Genomic DNA, 25,821 nt, shown 5'->3' on the forward strand with positions numbered 1-25,821 from the left:
TTCACTCCAGCCCAGCCGCATCCCTTTCCTGGGCAGACCAAGAAGCACCAAAAAAGAAGAAAATGGGTTCCCTGGAACTACAAAGACAATTATCCACTTATTACAATAATACAGAAATCATTAAACCTAAATTTAGTATCAATACATCAATATGAAAACAAATACAAAAGGAGTTGTTAAACAATCAAATAAAGAACTGTTACATTCACAGTAGAAATAATATTTTTCTCTTGTAGGATGAATTTACTCCTCTTCTCATAAACAATAAATGTTCTTAAGTTCTTTGATTGTTCCACATACACAAATTGAGTCCTCTTCTTATATATAATGATTGTTCTTGTTTCTTTATATAGATAGTAGACTGCAAAACCACAACCGGTTCTCAACTCAAAAGAGTCTTCCTTAGGTGGATTGAGGAGTAAATTCATCCTACAAGAGAAAAATATTATTTCTACTGTGAATGTAACAGTTCTTATTGGATTGTTTAACAACTCCTTTTGTATTTGTTTTCATATTGATGTATTGATACTAAATTCAGACCAAGAAGCAGCCAGCAAACTTCAAATCAGGCAATGCTAGTTTATTACATTTCCCTCCACACCTTCCAATCAACCAGCAGCGACAGTGGATATTGCTTCTGCACTTATCGGGGTTCAGATTCTGGCCGACACTGGTCTGGACTAAACAATAGCCAGCGCAGCAAAGTCCCTTTGTTTTGCATAGCAGGCAAAGTGCTATAAATAAATCTGTATCCTTGCAATTGTGCTTATGTCAGTCTTTTGGAGCGCAGATTCCGCTGGCATCCACTTTCTGTCCTTTGGGAGATTGAGATGCTGGGTTCTGAACCCACGGTTCTTGTGTCGAGTGTTTTCAGCTCTGCTACAACCGTGGGTTCAGAGCCCGGTGGGTCCTGCTTTCCAGAAAGCCAAATCAGACACAGATGGGTTGAAGGCAAAAGCAGAGGTTTATTCTCAGCGGCCAAAGAGGATGTCAGCAGGGAGAAAGCACTCCAAAGTACTGACATACCATAATTGTAAACACTGAGCATTTTTATTTCATTTAACAACTATTCAAGAAACCTGCATCAGCTCCGAATTAGTTGGAAAACAGCCTAGCTAGGATCCCGGTCCTGAGTGGCCCAGGACTCTGTCGAACATCTTCGCTGGACATCTTCAACCAACAGCGAAAGTGGATATTGCTTCTGCATTTAACAGGGAACTGATTCTGGCTGACACTAGTCTGGACCAACCAATAGCCAGGCCAGCAAAGTCCCTTTATTTTGCATAGCAGGCAAAATGCTATAAATAAATCTGTATGTTTGCAATTGCACTGATGTCAGTCCTTTGGAGCACAGATTCCACCAGCATCTACTTTGGCCAAGGTGAACAAATGCCCATCCCATCTGTGTCTCATTCTGTCCTTTGGGAGATTGAGATGCTGGGTTCTGAACCCACAGTTCTTGTGTTGAGCGTTTTCGGAGCCCGATGTGTCCAGCTTTCCAAAAAGCCAAATCAGACTCAGATGGGTTGAAGGCAAAAGCAGAGGTTTATTCTCAGTGGCCAAAGAGGATGTCAGCATGGAGAAAGCACTCCAAAGTACTGACATGCCATAATTGTAAACACTGAGCATTTTTATTTCATTTGACAACTATTCAAGAAACCTGCATCAGCTCCGAATTAGTTGGAAATCAGCCTGGCTAGGATCCCGGTCCTGAGTGGCCCAGGACTCTGTCGAACATCTTCGCTGGATATCTTCAACCAACAGTGATAGTGGATATTGCTTCTGTACCTATCAGGGAACAGATTCTGGCTGACACTAGTCTGGACCAATCAATAGCCAGGCCAGCAAAGTCCCTTTATTTTGCATAGCAGGCAAAGTGCTATAAATAAAACTATATGTTTGCAATTGCGCTGATGTCAGTCCCTTGGAGCACAGATTCCACCGGCATCTACCTTGGCCAAGGTGAACAAACGCCCATCCCATCTGTGTCTCATTCTGTCCTTTGGGAGATTGAAATGCTGGGTTCTGAACCCACGGTTCTTGTGTCGAGTGTTTTCAGCTCCGCTACAACCGTGGGTTCAGAGCCTGGTGTGTCCAGCTTTCCAGAAAGCCAAATCAGACACATCGGCGTTGAAGGCAAAAGCAGAGGTTTATTTTCAGTAGCCAAAGAGGATGTCAGCAGGGACAAAGCACTCCAAAGTACTGACATACCATAATTGTAAACACTGAGCATTTTTATTTCATTTGACAACTATTCAAGAAACCTGCATCAGCTCCAAATTAGTTGGAAAACAGCCTAGCTAGGATCCCGGTCCTGAGCGGCCCAGGACTCTGTCGAACATCTTCAACCAACAGCGATAGTGGATATTGCTTCTGTACTTATCAGGGAACAGATTCTGGCTGACACTAGTCCCTTTGTTTTGCATAGCATGCAAAGTGCTATAAATAAAACTATATGTTTGCAATTGCGCTGATGTCAGTCCTTTGGAGCACAGATTCCACTGACATCTACCTTGGCCAAGGTGAACAAACGCCCATCCCATCTGTGTCTCATTCTGTCCTTTGGGAGATTGAAATGCTGGGTTCTGAACCCACAGTTCTTGTGTCGAGTGTTTCCAGCTCCGCTACAACCGTGAGTTCAAAGCCCAATGTGTCCAGCTTTCCAGAAAGCCACATCAGACTCAGATGGGTTGAAAGCAAAAGCAGAGGTTTATTCTCTGTGGCCAAAGAGGATGTCAGCAGGGAGAAAGCACTCCAAAGTACTGACATACCATAATTGTAAACACGGAGCATATTTATTTCATTTGACAGCTATTCAAGAAACCCATGTCAGCTCCGAATTAGTTGGAAAACAGCCTGGCTAGAATCCAGGTCCTGAGCGACTCAGGACTTTGTTGGACATCTTCACTGGTTAGTTCTTTGTGTGGCGGGAAATTCAAAAAACTGCATTGGAACATTTGATGTGTCAATCCATGTATTAATCTGCATCCAAGAGTGCGCCATCGGGAAGGAATGCAGTGTGGCAATATGCAATGAGTCCATGATGGGCTTAATGGTCCGGCTCCGGTGAACACCACGAGTTTAGTCCAAAGTAGACACGGGATGCTTGAAAATGATAACCAATGAGTGAGGCTGGCTTGGGGCATGGATGCTCTCTGGATGTAGGTGAACTACAACTCCCAAACTCAAGGTGAATGCCCAACAAACTCTTCCAGTATTTCCTGTTGGTCATGGGAGTTCTGTGTGCCACGCTTGGTTCAATTCCATCCTTGGTGGAGTTCAGAATGCTCTTTGATTGTAAGTGAACTATAAATTCCAGAAACGACAACTCCCAAATGACAAAATCATCCCCTTGCAACTCCACCCACATTCAAATTTGGGTATATCGGGGATTTGAGCCAAATTTGACCCAGTGAATGAAAATACATCCTGCAGATCAGATATTTGCATTGTGATTCATAACAGGAGCAAAATGACAGTTATGAAGTCACAACGAAAATAATTTTATGGTTGTGGGTCAAAACATGAAGAACTGTACTAAGGGGTCACAGCATTAGGAGGGTTGAGAACCACGGCTTTACAAGTTATGCATGTGCCTCTAAAGGTGCAGCCACACTGTAGAATTAATCCAGTTTGGCACCACTTTAACAACCATGGCTCAAGGCTATGGAATCCTGGGATTTATAGTTTCACAAGATCTTTAGCTTTCTCGTTCAAAGAGCGTAAGGGCTTCGCCAAGGTACAACTCCCAGGATCCCGTAGCATTGAACCATGGCAGTTTAAGCAGAGTTGAACTGCATTAATTTGGCCATGTAGATGCACGTTTAGGGTGACGCTACAAATGTCATCGTGTCTTCTTAGGCAAGGAATCAACACAGAAGATTTTGCAAATTTCTTCCTTCCAAATACGATGGTGATGAAGATGCTTTTGTCTCTTGGCCAAGACACAAAACAGCCAAGAGGCAAAATACAGGACTTCTGGGCTTGGGGAAAGGTCTTCTTTTTGGACTGCAACTCCCAGAATCCCCCAATTCACACAAGGATGATGGGAGCGACAGTCCAAAAAAACCTTTTGTGTGTGTGTTCAAGTTCCTTCTTGACTTTAAGGTGACCCCATGAATTTCATATGGTGTTCAAATGCAAAGAGAGTTAAGGGATCCTTCCTCTGAAATACCAATATAGCCCACAATCCCGGGTATTTGTTAGCGGACTCCCATCCAAGTACCAGCCAGGGATGACCCTGCTTCTCTTCCACGATCAGGCAGGATTTGGCACCTTTGGGATAAATGTGGTGAAGTCACGGATCAATCTAGGGAAGAGGGTGGGAACAGATTGAGTCAAGGGTGCTACAACTCCTTCACCTCTGAGGGATACTACATCTCCCAAGGGACTGGAGGGGGAATCTGGCCCACCCTCTTCCCCTCCAGGCCTGGCCCTGCTTAGCCTCCAAGGTGCAACCCGGTGCCTTTGGGATCGATAGTTTGAACCCAACGCCCACCCAACAAACACGAAAGCACATTGCAATCCCAGTCTTCCCAAACGACAACATTTTCTTGTTCGGCCCGTTCAAGGCGACGGGGACGGATTACTCGACCGTGTCCACAATGAGAGGCGCCGCGTAGTCGGAGTGGCGGATGCCGAAGGTGATTCCACGCTGCTGGGTGTGCTGGACGGGAGAGGGAGGGAGGGAAATGGGATTATCATCTGGATTTGCAAACAATATTCAGACTACAATAGCATTCGCCTTCTTTGCTGCAGCATCATACTCCTGGCTTAATAATAATCCACTAGACTATCACTTGGCTGTTTCTCTTGATTTGCAAATTATACTTTGACGTATTCAGGCTACAATCGCATTCACCTTCTTTGTTGCAGCATCACACTCCTGGCTTAATAATAATCCACTAGTCTGCCACTTGGCTATTTCCCTTGATTTGCAAACTACACTTTGACGTATTCAGGCTACAATCGCATTCGCCTTCTTTGCTGCAGCATCACATTCCTGGCTTAATAATAATCCACTAGACTGCCACTTGGCTATTTCCCTTGATTTGCAAACTACACTTTGACGTATTCAGGCTACAATCGCATTCGCCTTCTTTGCTGCAGCAGCACATTCCTGGTATAATAATAATCCACTGGACTATCACTTGGCTATTTCCCTTGACTTGGAAACTAGGCTTCTACTTATACAGGCTACAATAGCATTCGCCTTCTTTGCTGCAGCATCACACTCCTGGCTTAATAATAATCCACTAGTCTGCCACTTGGCTATTTGATTTGCAAACTACACTTTGACGTATTCAGGCTACAATCGCATTCGCCTTCTTTGCTGCAGCATCACATTCCTGGTATAATAATAATCCACTGGACTATCACTTGGCTATTTCCCTTGACTTGGAAACTAGGCTTCTACTTATACAGGCTACAATAGCATTCGCCTTCTTTGCTGCAGCATCACACTCCTGGCTTAATAATAATCCACTAGTCTGCCACTTGGCTATTTGATTTGCAAACTACACTTTGACGTATTCAGGCTACAATCGCATTCGCCTTCTTTGCTGCAGCAGCACATTCCTGGTATAATAATAATCCACTGGACTATCACTTGGCTATTCCCCTTGACTTGGAAACTAGGCTTCTACTTATACAGGCTACAATAGCATTCACCTTCTTTGCTGCAGCATCACACTCATGGCATAATAATAATCCACTAGACTGCCACTTGGGTATTTCCCTTGATTTGCAAACTATACTTCGACGTATTCAGGCTAGAATAGCATTCACCTTCTTTGTTGCAGCATCACACTCCTGGCTTAAAAATGATCAGCTAGACTGCCACTTGGCTATTCCCCTTGACTTGGAAACTAGGCTTCTACTTATACAGGCTACAATAGCATTCGCCTTCTTTGCTGCAACATCACATTCCTGGCTTAATCATCACCTAGACTGTCCCTTGGCTATTTCCCTTTACTTCCCTTGACTTGGAAACAAGACCTTGGTTTATTCAGGCTAAAATCATATTCGACTTCTTTGCTGCAGCATCACACTCCTGTCTTAATAATAATCAGCTAGACTGCCACTTGGCTATTTCCCTTCACTTGGAAACTATGCTTCTACTTATTCAGGCTACAATAGCATCTACTTTCTTTACTGCAGCACCACACTCCTGGCTTAACATGAAGAAGAAAGGATATTTAAGAACAGATTCTACACTTCTACTTATTCAGGCTAAATATATACTATACTTCTACTTATTCAGGCTAAAATCACATTCGCCTTCTTTGCTGCAGCATCACATTCCTGGCTTAATAATCAGCTAGAATTCCACTTGGCTATTTTCCTTGACTTCCCTTGACTTGGAAACGATGCTTTGACTTATTCAGGTTACAATAGCATTTGACATCTTTGCTGTAGCATCACACTTCTGGCTTAACAATAATCCACTAGACCATTTCCGTTGACTTGGAAACTGTGCTTCTACTTATTCAGGCTAAGATCGCATTCACCTTCTTTGCTGCAGCATCACATTGTTAGGTTGCCACTTGGATATTTCCCTTGACCTGGAGATTATGATTCTACCTATTCCAGCTAACATCACATTCGACTTATTTGCTGCAGCATCACATTCCTGGATTAATAACTGGCTCTTTTTCTTAAACTTGGATAGTTCCAACTTTGAAACAATGTTTCTACTTATTCATGCTAAAATCGCATTGGCTTTCTTTGCTGCAGCATCACAATCCTGGCTTAATAACTGGCTCTTTTTCTTAAACTTGGATAGTTCCAACTTTGAGACAATGTTTCTACTTATTCATGCTAAAATCGCATTGGCTTTCTTTGCTGCAGCATCACATTCCTGGCTTAATAATTGGCTCTTTTTCTTAAACTTGGATAGTTCCAACTTTGAAACAATGTTTCTACTTATTCAGGCTAAAATCGCATTGGCTTTCTTTGCTGCAGCATCACATTCCTGGCTTAATAACTGGCTCTTTTTCCTTAAACTTGGATAGTTCCAACTTTGAAACAATGTTTCTACTTATTCAGGCTAAAATCGCATGGGCTTTCTTTGCTGCAGCATCACAATCCTGGCTTAATAACTGGCTCTTTTTCCTTAAACTTGGATAGTTCCAACTTTGAAACAATGTTTCTACTTATTCAGGCTAAAATCGCATGGGCTTTCTTTGCTGCAGCATCACATTCCTGGCTTAATAACTGGCTCTTTTTCCTTAAACTTGGATAGTTCCAACTTTGAAACAATGTTTCTACTTATTCAGGCTAAAATCGCATGGGCTTTCTTTGCTGCAGCATCACAATCCTGGCTTAATAACTGGCTCTTTTTCCTTAAACTTGGATAGTTCCAACTTTGAAACAATGTTTCTACTTAATTCAGGCTAAAATCGCATGGGCTTTCTTTGCTGCAGCATCACAATCCTGGCTTAATAACTGGCTCTTTTTCCTTAAACTTGGATAGTTCCAACTTTGAAACAATGTTTCTACTTAATTCAGGCTAAAATCGCATTGGCTTTCTTTGCTGCAGCATCACAATCCTGGCTTAATAACTGGCTCTTTTTCCTTAAACTTGGATAGTTCCAACTTTGAAACAATGTTTCTACTTAATTCAGGCTAAAATCGCATTGGCTTTCTTTGCTGCAGCATCACATTCCTGGCTTAAAAACCATTTTGCTTTCTCTGCAAGCTCAGTTTTTTTTGTTTGGAAGAAAGCAACCGCTTTGAATCTCTCTCATATTAGAATAACTATATAAATACGAATACATGAGATAAATACTAATACTAATAGGGATCCATGGGAATCTATAGGCACCAGGACTGACAGAAAGAGTCATCGGCCCATCTACACGGTAGAATTGACACAGCTTGACACCACTTGGACGGCAATTGCTCAACGCCATGCAATTTAGGGAGATGTAGTTTGGCAAGGCCCCAGCACCATTCGACAGAGATGGGTGAAGACCTTGCAAAACTACAACTCCCAGGATCTCATAGCACTGAGCCATGGCAATGCAAGTGGGGTAGGACTGCATTAATTCTCAAAGCAGATGCAGTCTAGGGTAGTCAGATCGATCCGGCCAACCAACCCAGACATGTCTGACCCCAAGTGACCCCTTTGGTTGACCCATGTCATTCGAATGCTCACCTTTTCGGGGCTGTAGGCTCCAGGACCCGGTTTCAGGGTGTTGTCCCCAGGAGGCATGTTGCGGGCCAGAATGCTATAATGCGGCGGACGGTTCTTGTAGACACCAGTATCCACCACGCGGTAATTGCAAGGCCCAGGAGTCTGAGGAAATACCATCATCATCATCATCATTATTATTATTATCATCCATTTTCTGTGGACCTCATGGCAGCCGAGGACACGCTGCAACATAGGAAAATGCTTCATAACGTGCACCATATGACCCCGGACTATGCTTTTACAAAAACTGTCCAGACCCTCCTAGAAAACTGCAGCTTCTATGTGGAGTTTCAAGGCAGGAAAAGTAGATGAAGGAAGAGGCCAAAGAATGGTTTACCCCAAGGCAGCGTTCTTGCACCGACCCTGTTTAACATCTTTTCTAATAATCATCATTTTTTAACATCTACATGAAACCGCTGGGAGAGGTCATCCGGAGTTTTGGAGTTCGGTGCCATCTCTATGCAGATGACACTCAACTCTACTACTCCTTTCCACTGAACTCCAAGGAAGCCCCCCAGATACTGAACCAGTGCTTGGCAGCTGTGATGGGCTGGATGAGGGCGAATAAGCTGAAGCTTAATCCCGACAAGACAGAGGTCCTCCAGGTCAGTCGTATGTCCGATCGGGGTATTGGGTGGCTACCTGTGCTTGACGGGGTCGCACTCCCCCTGAAGGCGCAGGTCCGCAGTTTGGGGGTCCTCCTGGACTCAGCACTGACGCTTGATGCTCAGGTGTCGGCCGTGGCCGGGAGGGCCTTTGCACAGTTAAAACTTGTGCGCCAACTGCGACCTTACCTCGTGAAGTCTGATCTGGCCACGGTGGTCCATGCCTTAGTTACCTCTAGACTGGATTATTGCAATGCACTCTACGTGGGGCTGCCCTTGAAGACGGCCCGGAAACTCCAACTAGTTCAACGTTCGGCAGCCTTGCTTCTAACTGGAGCAAATTATAGGGAGCGGTCAACCCTCCTGCTTAAGGAGCTCCACTGGCTGCCGTTCACCTTCCGGACCCAATTCAAGGTGCACGTGATCACCTACAAAGCCCTGAACGGTTTGGGACCCTCCTACCTTAGGGATCGCCTCTCCCCCTACGAACCTGCACGATCTCTTCGTTCGTCGGGGGAGGCCCTCCTCTCGCTCCCACCTCCGTCACAAGCACGGTTGGTGGGGACGAGAGAGAGAGAGAGGGCCTTCTCCGTGGTGGCCCCCCTCCCGGCTCTGGAACTCGCTCCCCAGGGAAATCAGGCAAGCCCCCACCCTGGTAGCATTCAGAAAGAGCTTGAAAACCTGGCTCTTTACTCAGGCCTTTAGATAAAGATTGCTCATCCAGAAGCAATCTGTATCTGTGACCATTCTTGTACCGGTTTGCACCTTTTACCTTTGTCAACTCGATATAGACACAGGGTCTATTCCCATCCCAATTTGCACTTCCAGAATTTGCAGCACTTTATCAGTCACCTTGTGTTTACAATATTTATATGGTGCACCTTACCCAGTCTACTTTTACAATCTCTCCGTTTTAATCCATGTTTTTATTAGTTCTTGTTTTTTATTGGCTAATGTTTAATTTTTTTTTATTGTGCAAGTTGTTGTCTATTGCTGTGTTTTATACTGCTACTGTTTTTATTCGGGCTTGGCCCCATGTAAGACGCCCTGAGTCCCCTCCGGGGAGATAGAGGCGGGGTATAAAAATAAAGTTATTATATTATTATTATTATCAGCCTGTCGCACCTCACGGTAGCTTCACCTTGCTGTATACACCAAACTGCACACAGGCTGAAGTCTTTTTAGTTTACTGGAAAATAGAAGATAAAAAGTTCTTAAAAAATAAAGGTAAAGTTCCAAAAGATTGTGTTGTCGAAGGCTTTCATGGCCGGGATCACAGGGTTGTTGTATGTCTTTCTGGCCGTGTGGCCATGTTCCAGAAGTATTCTCTCCTGACATTTCACCCACATCTATGGCAGGCATCCTCAGAGGTTGTGAGGTATGGATAAACTAAGTAAGGAAAGGAAAGAATATATATCTGTGGAGAGTCCAGGGTGTGGCAAGAGTTCTTTGTCACTGGGAGCCAGCATTAATGTTTCAGTTAATCACCTTAATTAGCATTGGAAAGGTTTTTGTCTCTTGCCTGGGGGCATCCTCTGTCCTCTGCCCTCAGAGTGTTGGTTCCCATCTACTGTTTTGATTTTAGAGTTTTGTAATACTGGTAGCCAAATTTTGTTCATTTTCATGGTTTCTTCCTTTCTGTTGAAGTTGTCCACATGCTTGTGGATTTCAGTGGCTTCTCTGTGTAGTCTGACATGATAGTTGTTGGAGTGGTCCAGCATTTCTGTCTTCTCAAATGACTGAACAAAGGATGCCCCCAGGCAAGAGACAAAAACCTTTCCAATGCTAATTAGGATGATTAACTGAAACATTAATGCTGGCTTCCCAGTGACAAAGGACTCTTGCCACACCCTGGACTCTACACAGATATATATATTCTTTCCTTTCCTTACTTAGTTTATCCATACCTCACAACCTCTGAGGATGCCTGCCATAGATGTGGGCGAAACATCAGGAGAGAATACTTCTGGAACATGGCCACACAGCCCGAAAGACATATTCCAAAAGATTGTTACAAAATAAAGCCTTAGAGCATAATTCAAGAAATCACCAGAAATAAACAGAGTCCCATTAGAGCATGACAAAGTCCCAAGAACATGAACACAAGAGCTGCAAGATAATCCAGGAAAACGAGAGCTTGCTTCTTGGTTGAACGAAAAATTGCTTTGACAAAGGATTGTCTCCAAACACATTGCTTTAATACCCTTTGCAAACATGAAAGCATTTCTTTGGCCTCTGACCTCCTTGTTGTTTGCTATTCTCACACTCCTTCGAACTCTGAATTCCAAACGGTCAGCTCGATCTAAGGAGCCCGTTTCATCAAAGTCAGCCTGCTCGTTAGTGTCAGTCTGCCTGCTATCAGACTGAGAACTGTCCTCCTTTTCTAAGTCCATTTGCACCTGGCTAGTTTCAGTATCAACAACCTCATTCCTTGCTGTGGGAAAATGAACTTGCACTCTCTGTTCCTCATCTTCTACAACAGGGACATTTTGAACCTGATTGTGAACCTGAATCCCATCATCCTCATCAGAGTCCATCTGAGGTTCCAGCTGAGTCACAACACAGCCACAGTCACCACTCACAAAGAGCTTTCTTTATGCTGATGACCTTGGCCTAACAACACAAGCAAACGACTTTGAAACAGTTGAAAAGCAACTCACCAATGCCTTGAAAGACCTCTCCAGCTACTACAAAGAGAACCACCTGAAGCCTAACCCTTCCAAGACACAAGTGTGTGCTTTCCACCTACGTAACCGCGAAGCCAACAGGAAACTGAAAGTGACTTGGGAAGGCCAAGAGCTCGAACACTGTTTCCATCCTAAATATCTCAGTGTCACCTTAGATCAAACACTAACATATAGGAAACACTGTGCAAATACAAAGTAGCTGCACGCAATAACATCCTGCGGAAACCTACTGGAAGCGCATGGGGTGCAGACCCAAAATTAGTAAGAACATCAGCCCTGGCCTTGTCTTTCTCAACTGCTGAGTATGCCTGTCCTGTTTGGCACAAGTCTGCCCATGCAAAGCAAGTGGACATAGCACTAAATGAAACATGCAGAGTCATCACGGGATGCCTCAAACCTACACCTGTGTTGTCGAAGGCTGCAGACTAATTCAACCAGAGAAATCAGCCATAGCAGAGCATTTGATGAACCAGCCTGGACACAGAATACTATTTGAGAACACAAAAATGCTGGACCATTCTAACAACTATCATGTCAGACTGCACAGAGAAGCCATTGAAATCCACAAGCATGTGGACAACTTCAACAGAAAGGAAGAAACCATGAAAATGAACAAAATCTGGCTACCAGTATTAAAAAACTCAAAAATCAGAACAGTAAATAAAAAGCATTACTCTGAAAACAGAGGATTTCCAGACATGAATCAACCAAGGGCAGTTAACGACTCTAAACAAAGGATGCCCCAGAGGCAGGAAGAAGACAGCAGATAAGCTTTTCAATGCTAATTAAAGTGATTAACTACACAACATTCACACTGACCTCTCTCACCCTAGACTTTCCACAGATATATATTAACCTCTTTGCTTAGTTTTCTCCATGCCTCACAACCTCTGAGGATGCCTGCCATAGATGTGGGCGAAACGTCAGGAGAGAATGCTTCTGGAACATGGCCACACAGCCCGAAAGACATACAACAACCCTGAAACCTACACCTGTTGATAAACTCTACAATTTAGCTGGCATTGCCCCTCCTGACGTGCGACGGGAAGTTGCTGCTAACGGTGAGAGAAATAAGGTTGAACATTGTGAAGCCACCCACTGCATGACTATCAGCCTCCTCCCACCAGACTCAAATCAAGGAAGGGCTTCATGAGAACCACCACTCCCTCCTCTTGATGTTCCTCCAGCAGCAGCAAGGGTCTCCCTCTGGGCAGCTAAACCTGGCAATCCTAACTGGATGGCCCCCCAAGAGGGTCAACCAAGAATGGGCAACTCGCAAGTCCCTGAACAGACTCAGAAGCGGAGTGGGCAGATCAGAAGACAACTTGGCAAGGTGGCACGACCTGGAGGAATCCTTCACCTTGTGCGACTGTGGAGCAGGACAAACAACTCCACATCTGTATGCTTGTCCGCAATGTCTTGCATCATGTACGGAGGAGTTGTTTAAAGCTACGAACAATGCAGTCGCTGTTGCCCATTTTGATCAAAAGATATTTACCTATTTGTGCCCATTCTATTTTTATCAGTAAAAGACTATTTATCCAATGCTTTTGATACGAAATAAATTGTTTTATTATGACACAGCAAACAAGATAGATATGCTGGATTTTGTATCACAAAATCATTATTATTATTATTATTATTATTATTATCACTAAATTATTATTATTATTACTACTATTATTATTATTGACACAACATTATTATTATTATTATTATTGATACAATAACAAAGTATGACACAGCAAACAAGATAGATATGCTGGATTTTGTATCACAAAATCATCATTATTATTATTATCACAAAATTATTATTATTTTTACTATTATTATTATTGACACAACATTATTATTATTATTATTATTATTATTATTGATACAAAATCAAAGTATGACATAGCAAACAAGATATATATGCTGGATTTTGTATCACAAAATCATTATTATTATTATTATCATCATCACAAAATTATTATTATTATTACTATTATTATTATTGACACAACAACATAGTCTGACACAGCAAACAAGATAGATTTGCTGGATTTCGTATCACAAAATCATTATTATTATCACAAAAATATTATTATTATTATTATTATTATTATTATTGACACAGCAACATAGTCTGACACAGCAAACAAGATAGATATGCTGGATTTCGTATCACAAAATCATTATTATCACAAAATTATTATTATTATTATTATTATTATTATTATTATTATTGACACAACAACATGGTCTGACACAGCAAACAAGATAGATATGCTGGATTTCGTATCACAAAATCATTATTATTATCACAAAATTATTATTATTATTATTATTATTATTGACACAACAACATAGTCTGACACAGCAAACAAGATAGATATGCTGGATTTCGTATCACAAAATCATTATTATTATCACAAAATTATTATTATTATTATTACTATTATTATTATTGACACAACAACATAGTATGACACAGCAAATGAGATGTCTATGCTGGATTTCATATCACAAAATCACAAGTCAAACACTTCCCAAGCCTTTAGGACTGTGTGATGTATTTTTGAATGATGCACGCAGATCCCAGTAAGGTGGCCTTTTGCAGTTGGCAGATCATGACTTTGTCAATGTTTATTGTTTCCAAAACTACTACTACTACTACTATTATTATATTATTATTATTATTATTATTATTATTATTATTATTATTATTATTATTATTCTACGTAACACAATTTTTGTTCCTGGATTATAAATGTCATTTTCTAATTGGTTCTGTCATAAAAACATGGAGTTTATTGAGCTTCCAATTTAATTTTGTTTTTGTTTTGTTTTTGCAGGAGGGACATCCTGCAGCACATTTTGCTCTAGTTTTTCAGTAAATATCTTGTGGAGTTTCAACCAATTCAACCTAGATTGTGCCACAAAAAAAAAAAAAAAATTCTGGAGGAGAACAACTACTGTACTTTCAAAGTAAGTGATACATAATTAAACAGGAAATAACACTTTCAAACCAGGAACAGAATTGTTTTCAAATGTTGTTACATAGTGTTATTTTTATTATTCCCTGCATTAACCTCTGACAGAGATGCAAAAAGGGGTCTGAAACAAGGTTGCCGTGCCTTCCTTGTCTTAAGAGAGCTGGAAACCTTGGGTGCATCTACATTGTAGAATTAAGGCACTTTGACGCTACTTTAACCACCATTGCACAATGCTATGGAATCTTGGAAATTGTAGTTTTGCAAGGTCTTAAGCCTTTTCTGCCAAAGAGAAGGCTTAAGACTACACTCCCATGACTTTAAGGCATTGAGCCAGGGAAGTTCAAGTGAAGTCAAACTGCATCAATTCCAAAATGTAGATGAAAATGTGCCATGGAAAATCCAGATTATTTGCTTTGAATTGGATTATATAGCAGTGTAGACTCGTATAATCCAGATTCTTTGGCAGAGAAGGCTTAAGACTTTGCAAAACTACAATTTCCAAGATTCCATAGCATTGTGCAATGGTGGTTAAAGTAATGTCAAAGTGCCTTAATTCTTAGATAATCTGGATTATATGGCAGAGTGGAAGGGGCCGAAGGGTTACATCCATATAACCCAGAACATCAAGGAAGATAGTCCATGATATCTGCTTAGAACTGGATTATATGAGTCTACACTGCCATATAATCCAGTTCAATGTGGATTTTATACAACTGTGTGGAAGGGGCCCTAGTCTATGGAACTCAAGGTAGATCAATACTGTAGAACGAATGCAGGTCGATCCTGCTTTCACAGGCAAGGCTCAGAGATCATGAAGAACTCACCCTGCTGAGATCCTCATAGAAACTGCCGATGGCGCTGCGCCCAAAAATGGAATAATTGGGAGCCGAGGATTTGTTGACCACTTTGGGCCCCAGCATCGGAGGGAGGCCATAGGCGGCTGGTCCTGCAAAGAGGAAGAGGAAAAAGAATCGGAGGAGGAAACTTCCACACTGGGGAATGGATGCAGCTTGGCACCACTTTCACTGCCAGGGCTCCATGCTATAGGCTCACGGGAGTAGTAGTTTGGCATGCTCTTTTGCCTTCTCTGGGAGTCCAGTGGATTCTCCTTTTCTGGAGGTTTTTAAACAGAAGCCGGATGGCCATCTGTTGGGAGGGTTTGCATTGTGTATTTCTGTGTGCAGAAGCGGTTTGGACAGAATGGCCTTTGGAGATCCCTTCCAAATCTAGGATTCAGAATCCGGTGGAGTCTGAGCAATAGATTTGCTCAAAGTTCATCCAAGGGATTCCATTTGGATGGCCATCTGTTGGGAGGTTTTTAAACAGAGGCCAAATGGCCATCTGTCAGGAGGTCTTGAATTGTGTATTCCTCCATGCAGAAGGGGTTTGGACCAAATGGCCTTTGGAGATCCCTTCCAAACTGAGGATTCAGAATCCGGTGGAGTCTGAGCAATAGATGCGCTCAAAGTTCATCCAAGGGATTCCATTTGGATGGCCATCTGTTGGGAGGCTGGATGGCCTGGATGGCCATCTGTCGGGAGGGCGTGAATTGTGGATTCCTGCGTGCAGAAGGGAGCTGGACAGAATGTCCTTTGGAGATCCCTTCCAAATTGAGGATTCAGAATTTGATGGAGTCTGAGAAATAGATATGTACAGGAACTCCAAAGTTCATCCAAGTGATTCCATTTGGATGGCCATCTGTTGGGAGGTTTTTAAACAGAGGCCAAATGGCCATCTGTCAGGAGTTCTTGAATTGTGTATTCCTGCATGCAGAAGGGGTTTGGACCAAATGGCCTTTGGAGATCCCTTCCAAATCTAGGATTCAGAATCCAGTGAAGTCTGAGCAATAGATTCACTCAAAGTTCATCCAAGTGATTCCATTTGGATGGATATATGTTGGGAGGCTTTAAACAGAGGCTGGATGGCCATCTGTCAGGAAGGCTTGCACTGTGGATTCCTGTGTGCAGAAGGGAGTTGGACAGAATGGCCTTTGGAGATCCCTTCCAAATCTAGAATTCAGAATCTGGTGGAGTCTGAGCAATAGATATGTAAGAGAACTCCAAAGTTCATCAAAGTGATTCCATTTGGATGGCCATCCGTTGGGAAGTTTTTAAACAGAGGCTAGATGGCCATCTGTCGAGAAGGTTTGCATTGTGGATTCCTGCGTGCAGAAAAGGGGTTGGAAACCACTCTGAGTCCCTTGAGGAGATAGGGCAGCATATAAATAAATTATTATTATTTTATTGTATGACACAGCAAAAAAGATACGACATGCTGGATGTCATATCACAAAACCACAAGTCGAACACTTCCCAAGTGTCTAGGACTGTGTGATGTATTTTCGGATGATGAGCGCAGATCCCAGTAGGGTGGCCTTTTGCGGTTGGCAGATCGTAATTTTGTCAATGTCTATTGTTTCCAAATGCCGACTGAGATCTTCCTCTTCTTCTTCTTCTTCTTCTTCTGATGATGATGATGATGATGATGATGATGATGATGATGATGATGATGATTATTATTATTATTATTATTATTATTATTATTATTATTATAAATTACCTTTGGTTTCCCATCCAGATAGAATCTGTTATGGTTGAGCCTTCGGGCTCCGGTAATGAAAGAAGGGGTCATAAGACTCCTCTCGAGGAAACGGCTCCGGGATTTGTTTGCAGACCCGACAGATGAGGACTCATTTGAGGGTTTTTCTCAGGGTTTGGAGGAAGAGGTGGCCAGCTCGGAGGAGGATGATATGGAATGGACTCGTGTGAGGGAGGATTTGGGTGTTGGGGAAACAGGCAATGAAAGCATGGGAGGTGATTGGCGGGTTGCAGGATCAGACCCATGGACTGGCTGGAGGGATGGAGCGGGATCCACAGCTGGGGATGCTGTGGGGCATAGTCGAAGGTGCTTAAGCTCTGATGAGGATGATGATGTTGGGGCGTCTGGAATTGGGATGGCAGCTGACAGCGATGATGAGCTTGAACTGTGATAAATTGGGGTTTGGGACCAATGTCTAATTGCGTTGGGCAAGGTAATCTGGACGGACGCTTGGGCTCTTGCTGAGGAATTTCCTGAAGACGGGTGTGTTTCATTACTGGATACGTAAGTTTACCAAGGACGGGGCATTGACGGCGGGAGGAACTGTGTGGGGTTTTTCTCTGTGCAACTTGTGTTTAATCTTGATAGCTTGGACCTCCGTCGTCTTTTTGATGGGCAATATCTACTTTCACTGGATTGACGCTGGACTGACTGACTACGATTCCGGATTAACCCTTCTGCTGGCTATCGGTGTGACCTTTGGATTCCTTGACGACTACGCTTGGCTTTTGATCTTCTGGACCGGATTGGGACCCTGCTGACTGCAGTTACCCTAAACCTGAATCTTGACTACAACCACGCTCTCGTTCGCTGCAGGAAGGAATAAACAAGCCTGGTTTACTCCCCTGCTGTTCCTGAGTAGCAGAGAGGAATCTGCCGCCAGTCTTTTGTTTACATTCCAACTCCTGTTGATTCTCTTTTGTTTGTATTGTTTGCCAAGCTGAAGTAAGCTCTTTGATTTAATCCGGATTACACTCCTGTTTAACCCGGTTTTTCCCTTTGAACTGTTTAAGCTCAAACTGAGCTGCTTTTTGGTTATTTAGCACACTGAAGTCAAGTGTTTGCCCTGTTCTTTGTTCCTTACGGGCGTTTTTAGTTCTGTAACTTCAATAAACTGAGTTTTGTTTTACTTGCTGGCGTTCTGTCTATGACAGAATCATAGTGTTGGAAGAGACCAAATGGACCATCTAGTCCAACCCCCTGTCATGCGGGAAAAGCACATTCAAAGTACCCTAAATCTAGGATTCTAGGATTGTTCTTTATGGGAAACCTTAGGCAACGGTCCCTTCTGTTTTTAATTTCTCCTTCCGTTCACTTACCTGGAGTCTGCTCATTCATAAAGTCCTTTGTCCGGGAGGCAAGGGAGAACATGGGGGGTGCCGGGTAGGCCAACTTCCCAGCCTTTTCGGGGCTGTAGCGACCTGCAACGAAGAAAAGAAAGAGACAGAGCTTGTTAAGGCAGTCACAATAGTGCAGCTCCATCTCCAGACGGGGATTTCAAGGTGGGTTTTAGGGGTTAGATTGGAAGTGTAGCCACAGTAGAGTAGCTCCATATCTAAACTGGAGTTTTAAAGTGGATATAGAGGGTTAGACTGGAAGCGAAGCCATAATAGTGTAGCTCCATCTCCGATCTGGGGTCTTAGGGTGGGATTGTGGAGTTCGATTTAAAGCGTAGCCACAATAACGTAGCTCTATCTCCGATTTGGGATTTCAAGGTGGGTCTTGGGGGTTAGACTGGAATCGTAGCCTCAATAGTGTCGCTCCATCTCCGATCAGGGGTCTTAGGATGAGTTTGGGGAGTTTGATTGCAAGTGTAGCCACAATAGTGTAGCTCCATCTCCGATTTGGGATTTCGAGGTGGATTTTGGGGGTTAAATTGAAATCGTAGCCACAATAGTGTAGCTCCATCTCCGATCAGGGATTTCAAGATGGGTCTTGGGGGTTAGACTGGAATCGTAGCCACAATAGTGTTGCTCCATCTCCGATCAGGGATTTCAAGATGGGTCTTGGGGGTTAGACTGGAATCGTAGCCACAATAGTGTTGCTCCATCTCCGATCACGGATTTCAAGGTGGGTCTTGGGGGGTTAAATTGGAATCGTAGCCACAATAGTGTAGCTCTGATCTAGGATTTCAAGGCAGGTTTTGGAGCTTGGATTAGAAGCGTAGACACAGTATTGTAGCTCCATCTCCAATTTGGGATTTTAAGGTGGGTCTTGGGGGTTAGATTGGAATCGTAGCCACAGTAGTGTAGACCTGATTTGGGATTTCAAGGTGGATTTTGGAGCTTGGATTGGAAGTGAAGCCACAATAGTGTAGCTCTGATCTTAGGATTTCAAGGTGGGGTTTGGAGCTTGGATTGGAAGTGTAGCCACAATAGTGTAGCTCCATCTCTGATCTGGGATTTCGAGGTGGGTCTTGGGGGTTAGATTGGGATCGTAGCCACAATAGTGTAGCTCCATCTCTGATCTGGGATTTCAAGGTGGGTCTTGGGGGTTAGATTGGGATCGTAGCCACAATAGTGTAGCTCTGATCTCGGATTTCAAGGTGGGTTTTGGAGGTTAGACTGAAAGCGTAGCCTCAATAGTGGAGCTCCCTCTCTGATCTGGGATTTCAAGGTGGGCTTTGTGGATCAGATTGAAACCTCACAACCATTCACACCCCAGACATATCCTTCTCAGGTTGTGTTCCATGCCCCAGTCCCAATCCTCACCTGGCCCTGGCGTCATGAAAGGCGCGATGTCTTTGGGCCGCCCGTAAATGGAGTAGGCGGGGATCCCGTCTTTGCCCCTCATGGTCATGTTGGTGGGGATGAGGTAGCCCGGCCCAGGAGAACAGCCCTGCTGCTCCGTGAGGCGCCGGATGCCGAAGCTGTAGGCAGGGGCCCGGAAGCGAGAAGGGTCATGCTGCTGGTATCCTGGGAGCGGGAGGAGAGCCTCAGAATTTAATTCTATGAATTGGAACACACCCCAAAGGGACACCCACCCCCACCCCCCTTCTCTCAGGCAGGAAGACACCATCCGATCCCTCCTGACAGGTGGCCATCCAGTCTCAGCAAAAAAAACCTCCAGAGAAAGAGACTCCACCTGTCAGGACCCAGGCTGCAGAGCACCAATAACCTTACACAGAGGCCAGAATCTATCTAATATCTTTATTATAGAAATATATAAAGTCAATAAAAACAAGTGAAGAATATAGTTCAGAAGCAGACCTTTCAGATGAGGTCAAATATAGTCCAGAAATGTATTGTCCAATATAAGATATTAGAGTTCAAAGTTTTAATCCACTTGACCGAAACACACACTTTGCCAAGCAATAGTGTGGGGAAATGACAGTCTTTAAAGTCCAATGTAGCTTGACAACCAGGCTGGAAAATAAACTTGATTCTTGGCTAGATCAAAGACTTGAAACGAGGCAAACATGAAGCATAAAACAAGGTCCATGGCAAAACGTGTAACAAGGCAGGCTTGAAACTTGATCCGGGAAGCAAGGAACTGGGATTACGAAGTCCACACACGATCTCTCTCCTCAAGCTGATCAATTGACTCCGCAAAGTTCCCCTTGCGACAAGCACCTATATTGGGTCTCGTTTTCCCGCCAACAGAACACTTTCCCTAGAGAACGAGAAGCGAAACCCAACTCTGTCCAGATGCATGACTCCTTAGAATTTCCCAAGGGAAGCAGACCTAATCAGCTAGTTGTTTGGCAGCGATTCTCAGGCTCCGGCGATTAGCCTCTCTGACTCCTCTATCTCTAGTATAATTGTCCCTCCGGGAAAACGGGGGGGAATTCTGCCCAAGGCCTGTTTGGCTGAATTCTTGAGGGCAAACATCCTCCAGGTGGAGAGGCTCCGGCGCTGGCTGAAACGGCGGAAATCCCATGTTTTCCTCTTCGTCTGCCACAATAGTACTAGGAACAGGACTACAAGGCCCATGAGTCATCACACCACCAGACTCTTAGCAGATTCCACAGTTGAACATCTCTTACTGTCAGAAAGTTCTTCCTAATGTTTGGGTGGGATCTTTCTGTGGGTGCAAGGAGGTGTCTTCCAAAAACTGATCCTTGTAGGATCGACTTATTTGCCTACTAAGCAATAGACCCTTAGGTAGGCTTTTAGGATTATAGTTAGCACTTCCAATTATTACACCTGCGGTGTAATTACCCCTCCCTGATGACTTGATATTTTTTCCGCACCTTGGCCCAGATCTTTTGATCCAATTCATGATTTTAATATTATTCTGTGTATCGACTTTTTATGACTGTTTTTCTTATGCTGATGTTTTTATGGTTGCTGATTTGTCTATTGTTTTTGTTTTGATTTTGTACTGTTGTGTTGGGCAAAGCCCCATGTAAGCTTCCCCGAGTCCCTTCGGGGAGATGGGGCGGGGTATAAGAATAAAGTTATTATTATAAGTTATTATTATTATCTGGTGGGAATAGATATCCTCTCCTATTCTGCAGTTTACAAGCAGCTGCCTGCAAACAGGAGTCTGCTCTTTCTCTCCCTCAATAAAAACATGCTATGCCACTCTGCTTTTAGCCCAGCTGGACGGTTCCAAACTTTATTTCCTTACACACAGTAGTCACAGCAAGAGGTTGACAATGAAAGGGAAAGAACACCTCCTAGTATCCTGATTTATAGCAAAGCACTTATAAACTGTCAACACGCCTGGTAATTACTCTGTTAGCCTAGCAAGTGTCTTATTCTGCTTTTCTGGATACTTACTGAAACATTTTTAACTCCTTGATGATCTTGTTTCTGCACATACCTTAAGGGTGATCTTTTTACTACGTAATACATATACAGTAGAGTCTCACTTATCCAATATTCACTTATCCAACGTTCTGGATTATCCAACGCAGTCTGCCTTTAAGTAGTCAATGTTTTTGTAGTCAATGTTTTCAATACATTGTGACATTTTGGTACTAAATTCGTAAATACAGTAATTACTACTTAGCATTACTGCGTATTGAACTACTCTGTCAAATTTGTTGTATAACATGATGTTTTGGTGCTTAATTTGTAAAATCATAACCTAATTGGATGTTTAATAGGCTTTTCCTTAATCCCTCCTTATTATCCAAGATATTCGCTTATCCAAGCTTCTGCCGGCCCATTTAGCTTGGATAAGTGAGACTACTGTAATTCCAAAACTTTTTTTCCTGCCATTTGAACCCATTGTTCCATTGTATTCTAATCTCCAAGAAACAAGCTTACTCTCTTCTTGATACAGTAGAGTCTCACGTTTGGCTATAGTTTCCCAAGGAATATATCATCGAGTCTCAACCCATTTGACCTAGTTTGTGGCAACCGCAAAAATGAAATTTCTGGAGTAGTAGGATTACTTTCAAAGTAAGGACCGCACAATCAAACAGGAAATAACACTTTCAAACCAGGAATAGAATTTTTTAAAAATGTTGTTAGATAGTGTATCCTTTCAAGCATTTAAACCTGGCTCTCATCTCCCCTCTCAGGCTTCCTTTCTCCAAGGTAAACATACCCAGCTTCTCAAAGGGATTCATAGTTTCTAGACCTGTGGTTCTCAACCTGGGGTCCCCAGATGTTTTTGGCCTTCAACTCCCAGAAATCCTAACACCTGGGATTTCTGGGAGTTGGAGGCCAAAAACATCTGGGGACCCCAGGTTGAGAACCACTGGTCTAGACCTTCTGACCATTTTGGTGGCCCTTCCGTGGACAACACCTTCCATCTTCCCAGGTTCCATGTCTTGAATTATAATACTCACAGGGTTATTATTCCAGGTGAGGTCTGACCAAATACAGTGGGACCATGACTTCCTTCCACCCTGACACTGGACTCCGATTGATGCAGCCTAGAATGGCATTGGCCTTTTAAGCTGCTGCATCACACTATTGGCTCCTGTTGAGCATGTGTTCCACTAAGACTCTTAGATCCCTTTCACTTGGACAGTTTCCAAGCCAGGAAAGTTTCCAAGCATCTGATATCTGTGTGTGCACAGCAATTATGGATTCCAAAGTATGCATTGATTGTTTGTAGTATGCATTCGTTCTGTATCCTCTTTTAATAGTGCTACGTGACGAATCTGTTGGTGTGTTTTAATCGATGGTTGTTCCACACCTTGGTCAGCAGATGGGCAACCTGGTGGTGATGAAGATAATGGTAGTAATAGTAGTAGCAGTAGTAGTAATATGCATTGCTTTTCAGAGATGTTATGTGTTTTTAGCTTACACTATGTGTCCAATCTGTCAATGGTTGTTCCACACCTTGGTCAGCAAGTGGGTAAGGTGGTGGTGGTGGTGGTGATGATAGTAGTAGTAGTAGTAGTAGTAGTAGTAGTAATATGCATTGCTTTTCAGGGATGTTATGTTTTTTTAGCTTACACTGTGTATCCAATCTGTTAATGGTTGTTCCACACCTTGGTCAGCAAGTGGGCAAGGTGGTGGTGGTGGTGGTGATGATAGTAGTAGTAGTAGTAGTAGTAGTAATATGCATTGCTTTTCAGGGATGTTGTGTTTTTAGCTTACACTATGTGTCCAATCTGTCAGTGGTTGTTCTACACCTTGGTCAGCAGATGGGCAAGGTGGTGGTGGTGATGATGATGGTGGTAGTAGTAGTAGTAGTAGTAATATGCATTACTTTTCAGGGATGTTATGTGTTTTTAGCTTACACTATGTGTCCAATCTGTCAATGTGTTTTAATGCATGGGTGTTCCCCACCTCCAGCAGCAGCAGCAGCAGCAACAGCAACAACAACAACAACAACGAAGTAGCACACAGAGAGGCTAGGTTCTACAATGTAGAATGATTGTAGTTTTGACACTGCTTGAACTGCCATGGCTCAATGCTATGGAAGCCTAGGAGGTGTAGTTTTAGAAGAACCTCACCAAACTACAAATCCCATGATTCCATGTCATGAATTCGGTGTCAAACTGCATTCATTCTACAGTGTAGATGCACCCTGAACCTTTCTTTTCCTTTGCTCTGAGTGGGAACCCAAATGTTAAAGAAGCCACCCAAGCTTCTCTACCTCTTTTGAAGCTCCTTCAAAACCCCACTGAACCGCGAGGCAATGCTTCCTGAGCGTCCACTCACCTACATTGGTCGGGAGCCCGTACTTGGGTCCTGGGCTACTGTAAAGGGCTGCAATGGGCCCTCGGGGCCGGTGAGGCCGCCAGCTTCCGACCCAGACGTCTGCAGACATGGCCAAGGCTGACCGCTATCTTCCCGAGAGATCTGGAAGGAAACCCAAAAAAACAGGATGGAAATACTGGCTTCAGACCGGAATATTTTTTATTAGGAATGACTGATATGAATTTCAACAAGAATCAAGAGATTCTATTCAACTATTTCGTAACTGCAGCCAGAATAGTATATGCAAAGAAACGAAAATCAATAGAAATACCAACTAAAGAAGAAGGGATATTAAAAATAATGGATATAAAGAATATGGACACATTGACATATTACATGAAGACCCATTATGGCAAACCAAAAAAAAGAAACAGAATGGACATTATGGACAAATTATATAGAACAAGAAGAACTTTTTACAAAAACATAGTGTCGGAGTGGATTTATAAAGATAAAAAACACAAAATTTTTCACTACCCAGAAGAAAAAACGGGATGTACTCTTTTTTTTAAAAAAAATAAAAATTAATTTTTAATTTTTAATTTTTTTCTCTCCCATTCCACGATACCCTCCTTTTCACTTTCTTTTCTTTATCTTTTATTGTTCTCACTCTTTCTATGTTCAAAACGCTTAATAAAAATTATTTTAAAAAAGAAAGAAAATACTGGCTTCATTCCAATGCATGATGTGGTCCCGCAGGACTGCAAATCCCATCATCTCTGGCCAACATGGAAGCGTGCCGGGAGCTATCGTCCAACAAAGAAAAGTTGCTCCAGACAAGCTACGAAACTGTGGGTCTCAGCTGTGGAACAACACCATAGAGCTCGAGAAATATTAGTTAATCTTGGACTACAAATCCCAAAATCCCCCAGTTTTATCTTGTCTTCAAGCCCAGGTCCAGATCCATGGTCTGCTTTGAAATGCAACTCAGAAGATATATAGACATAAGGACAGTGAGGGATGCTATGAGAGTCACTTTCAAATCTCTCCACTGTGGAATTAAATGCAGTGTGATACCACTTTGATTGTCATGACCCAATGCTATGGATCCTGGGAGTTGTAGTTTGGTGGTGCACAAGTGCTCTTTGTCAGAGAACGCTGAGGAACTTGTAAAACAACAACTCCATGACTGAATTGTTAGATAGATAATGCATTGTTAGACAGGAATGCATTGGCTATAACCCTATTATGTAAAACTGGTGAAAATACAGTTCTAATGGGCATGTGGTCACACAACTGTGGCATCATTAAGTGGGTGTTGATGTGTAAATTAAGGGACATGCACAAGGACATGTCACATTCATGATGAGGGTAGAAACATGTGTTCTTTCTCTTGTCATGGTTCTCTTGTTTCTTGCCGTACACAATTGTCTACGTTGTGAGTATATCACTGTACATGCCATTGACTGATACGGGATCTGTGTGTGTGCGTATTTTGTACATAAGGCAACATGCCAAAATTAAAACCCTCCTGTGAGTTTGGATGAAAATTGAATCAGAGAGTTTTTCTAAAACGGTGAGCAGTGATGTTGGTGTATTTTGTTGTTAGTGTGAAATGTTAAATCTAATGTTGCTGTTGGATTTTGCATCTGTGCGTTCCTGCAAGCTTTCCAGCAGCACACAAGTTAATTACCAACCAGCTCTGAT

General features: G+C 42.9%; 1 protein-coding gene across 1 annotated transcript in view; it reads right to left on the bottom strand.

The window, feature by feature from the left end:
* Positions 1 to 565: 565 nt before the first annotated feature.
* Positions 566 to 25,821, bottom strand: part of cimap1b (ciliary microtubule associated protein 1B) — a 32,838-nt gene continuing 7,582 nt past the window's right edge. The window contains exons 2-7 of the mRNA XM_062983439.1: positions 24,136 to 24,281; positions 19,777 to 19,980; positions 18,385 to 18,486; positions 15,292 to 15,413; positions 8,159 to 8,299; positions 566 to 4,666 (exon numbers count right to left, since the gene is read on the bottom strand). Coding sequence (XP_062839509.1) covers positions 4,586 to 4,666; positions 8,159 to 8,299; positions 15,292 to 15,413; positions 18,385 to 18,486; positions 19,777 to 19,980; positions 24,136 to 24,244 — 759 coding nt within the window. The 5' untranslated portion in view covers positions 24,245 to 24,281 and the 3' untranslated portion in view covers positions 566 to 4,585. The remainder of the gene's footprint in view (positions 4,667 to 8,158; positions 8,300 to 15,291; positions 15,414 to 18,384; positions 18,487 to 19,776; positions 19,981 to 24,135; positions 24,282 to 25,821) is intronic.

Source organism: Anolis carolinensis, chromosome 5 (genome assembly GCF_035594765.1).
Source record: "Anolis carolinensis isolate JA03-04 chromosome 5, rAnoCar3.1.pri, whole genome shotgun sequence".
NCBI classification, from domain to species: domain Eukaryota; kingdom Metazoa; phylum Chordata; class Lepidosauria; order Squamata; family Dactyloidae; genus Anolis; species Anolis carolinensis.